The sequence below is a fragment of the Sinocyclocheilus anshuiensis genome, unplaced genomic scaffold (assembly GCF_001515605.1).
Source record: "Sinocyclocheilus anshuiensis isolate Anshui unplaced genomic scaffold, SAMN03320099.WGS_v1.1 scaffold67, whole genome shotgun sequence".
Classification (NCBI taxonomy): Eukaryota; Metazoa; Chordata; class Actinopteri; order Cypriniformes; family Cyprinidae; genus Sinocyclocheilus; species Sinocyclocheilus anshuiensis.
In genome coordinates, this window is record NW_015552546.1 from 1,856,224 (window position 1) to 1,860,164 (window position 3,941).

Consider the following 3,941-nt stretch of genomic DNA (forward strand, 5'->3'; position numbering starts at 1 on the left):
CGATAGATAGATAGATAGATAGATAGATAGATAGATAGATAGATAGATAGATAGATAGATAGATGGATAGATCAAAAGCTAGAACAATAGGCAGAACGATAGAACAATAAAATGACAGATAGATAGATAGAATGACAGAATGATAGATAGAACGACAGAATGATAGATAGAACGATATAACAATGGCTGGATGGATGGATGGATGGATAGATTGACACATGGACGGAAGGATAGATAGATAGATAGATAGATAGATAGATAGATAGATAGATAGATAGAACGATAGAATGATATTCCTGTGGATCTCCCTTATGTATATATATATATTTTTTTTCTCCACAGTAGAAATGCTTTTTGAATGCATGTTTAATACGAAGAAAAAAAAAATCTACCGCACACTACTGTAGCTTGCAAACACAATATAATTCATATCTATTATTCAATATATTACTATTAATGTGTCAGTCATGTGATCTTCACCAAGCATTGTGAAATTAAGAAATGCTTGACAAAGGTTACAAGATACAGTATCATATCAGATTTTTTTAGGTTTTTCTCTTCCCTTCATATTGTTTTGATGTTTTATGCTCATGTCTGTAATCATTTTGGATGCAATTTACCTAATATTTATCTATTTTTTGTAAGCATGTCTAACAAAATACGGGGCATGGTGTGTATGTGCCCTGACTTGTTATTACTGATATTCTAACAAAAAAAATACACTTTTAAAAAGCAGTGTCATGACCTACAGTGGGTACGGAAAGTATTCAGACCCCCTTAAATGTTTCACTCTTTGTTATATTGATGATAGATAGATAGATAGATAGAATGACAGAATGATAGAATGATAGATATAACGATAGATAGATAGATAGATAGATAGATAGATAGAACGATAGAATGATAGATAGAATGACAGAATGATAGATATAACGATAGATAGATAGATAGATAGATAGATAGATAGCTAGATAGAATGATAGATAGAATGACAACAATAGAACAATCGAAAGAACAAGGAATGATAGAAAGACTGACAGAGAGATAGATAGAACTACAGAATGTAGAACGAAAGAACGACAGACAGACAGATAGATAGATAGATAGGATAACTTACAACATTTGTTATATAATTTGTATATATGTCAAACGTACAGTTACTCTCTATTGAGTTAGTTCTTATGCACTGCCTCCTACTGTACTGGAGGGGGCACTATTGTATATGTGAAAATACCACCCTCATAGCAGTCTGCATAATGTATTTGCATGAATTTATAATCTTGCATGTACTGCCAATATTTTGCATTTTTACTTAATTTAAACTAGATTTTAACAGCCAACCTTGTAATTTTTGGTGACGTGTACAAGAAGCAGTATTTCTGCTTTCTGACAAGTGCATAATAAAGTAAGTTGAAGTGCATAATTGCTTCACACATCAGCTTCTTTTGACATTTTAGAGTGCAAAGTGCCAAGGGGGACAAGCAGCAATAAATGAAGCACACTAGCGTACATTATTACATTAAACATGTGGTTAAATATCCAGGCTCAAGGCATTTTCTCAGGAAAGCACATGTGTGTGTGTGTGTGTGTGTGTGTGTGTGTGTGTGTGTATTTCATCAGAACTGCTGTCTGCTGACTGGATGAGCTGAAGGTCTTGTGAGTCAACAGGTGTGTGATTAGACGAGCGTGATATCGATACGCCACAGGAGAGCAGCAATTAGCCAACTGCTTTCTGAGGGCAGACAGCAGCTCAAGGCTGAGCGCTCACACACTCACTCACACACACACACACACACACACAGCTGTCTGACAGCATAGAGGTATCGAACGACTTCTACGCTCACAGTGTGTGAAACACAGCTGCTGTGTGATGTGTTCTTGTGTTATCTAATAACAGCATGACTGTGTGTGTGTGAATGTGGAAATATCTCCTTTCATATTCCCATAGGAATTGCTGGAAAAAGAAATTATCAGGATCTTGCTGAAATAAAAACTCTCTTGATGCATCATTTAAGAAGAGGTTTCAAGTTCAAATATTTATTCTCCACAAGGCAAAATGATCTAAAAAAAACACTGTAACTCTCTGTAGGTAGAGTCCAGTATATGATTGAGTCAATAAAGTCTTGTAATTAATTTTATTTCCAGCAGGCAAAACATTGCATATAATAAAAAAACAACATAATCATGCGGTTAGCATAGCAAATTAAAATGGCTCTAAAATGAACTTTTAAAATGGAGGAGCATTTGATATCAAATGCTATGCATTCACGCAAACTTAATTATATTTTCCAAGGAAATCATATATAGCGATTATTGTTTAAAAGTTTGGGGTCGGTGAGATTTTTACATGTTTTTGAAAGTAGTCTCTTCTGCTCACCAAGGCTGCATTTATTTGATTAAAAATACAATTAAAAACAGTAATATTGTGAAATATTATTATAATTTAAAATAACTGTTTTCTATTTGAATATAATTTAAAATGTAATTTATTCCTGTGATGCAAAGCTGCATTTTCATCATTACACCAGTCTTCAGTGTCACATGATCCTTCAGAAATCATTCTAATATGCTGATTTGCTGCTCAAGAAACATTTCTGATTAATATCAATGTTGAAAACAGTTGTGCTGCTTAATTTTTTTGTGGAAAACATAATTTTCATGTGCATTCAAAATTCAGAATTTTTTAAAAAGAAATTAATACTTTTAATTATTCAGCAAGGATGCATTAAAACAGAAAAATGTATGCTTTTAATAAAAATTATATATTTCAAAATGTATTTATTTATTTACATACATACATTTTCATGTTTAGGTTCATTTGTCTGGTCTCTTTGAATACAGAATGACTGACAGAGACTCTCACCCAATAGCGTGTCTGTTCCGTTTCTCTGTGCACCATATGGATAGCTGCGATAGGCTGATGGTGAGCGGGGCGGGGAGATGCCAGGTGACCGCGGTGGAGACCACGCCTCCTGTCAGATACACATTCATTATAATCATCATTAATTACAGGAAAAGTATCAAGCTAGTGCTGCTTGTCATCATTGATAACCCGACCTGTTTGTCCATGCTGGTGTCAGGGTGTCTGAGGACAGGTCTGTCTGCAGGGGGACGAGGGGCGGAGCCTGTAAGCGAGCCCAGGATGTGAGGCTGACTCTCATTGGTCGAGGGGTGATTGGGGTAACGCATCTCAAGCTCGTTCATTATCCCGACGAACACAGGGAGAGGAAGTTCTGTAGAGAAGAGTAAATGACAGTATGTTCATAACAGTGTACTACTCATACTACTTTATGTGTACAGTGGATTAAAGAAGATCCACCAGGATTTCACTTTTTAAAAAATAATTTATTATTAATGATTTATATTTTATTACATTTATTTTTACTTTATTTTGTTTGTTTATTTTTACATCTTATTAAATTATGACACAACTTTTAAGATTTTAAAAATATTTTATTAATTGATTACTTCAGATTTTATTATTTTTTTTTTTGTGATTTTTTTTTACGATCAAAGTGACTCATTTTGTGGTGGTAATTTTCAGAATTTCGTGGACAATTTGCTGTTATTTTTATAATTATGATACCACATTTACCATATTATGTATGGCGCTAGATGTATAAGAATTAGTGCTGTCAAACGATTAATCGCATCCAAAATAAAAGATTTTGTTTACATAATATAGGTATAATACAAACACATGCATGTATATATTTAAGAAAAAATGTTGTTGATATATTAAATATATTTATATATAATATAAAATATAACAATGTGAATATAAATGTAATGATATATATAAATGTAAATAAAAAAATTAAATTTTTACAAAATATAAATGATATAAATGTATAAACATGTATATATTTACAAAATATATACTTTATGTGTGTGTATTTATATATACATAATACATATACACAGTACACAAACATATATTA

General features: G+C 32.5%; 1 protein-coding gene across 4 annotated transcripts in view; it reads right to left on the minus strand.

The window, feature by feature from the left end:
* The window catches only part of LOC107664246 (ralBP1-associated Eps domain-containing protein 2-like), a 65,374-nt gene that overhangs the window by 37,682 nt on the left and 23,751 nt on the right, over positions 1–3,941 (minus strand). For all 4 annotated transcript variants that reach the window (XM_016454766.1, XM_016454767.1, XM_016454764.1 and 1 more), the window contains exons 3-4: positions 3,058–3,233; positions 2,864–2,972 (exon numbers count right to left, since the gene is read on the minus strand). In XM_016454766.1, coding sequence (XP_016310252.1) covers positions 2,864–2,972; positions 3,058–3,233 — 285 coding nt within the window. The remainder of the gene's footprint in view (positions 1–2,863; positions 2,973–3,057; positions 3,234–3,941) is intronic.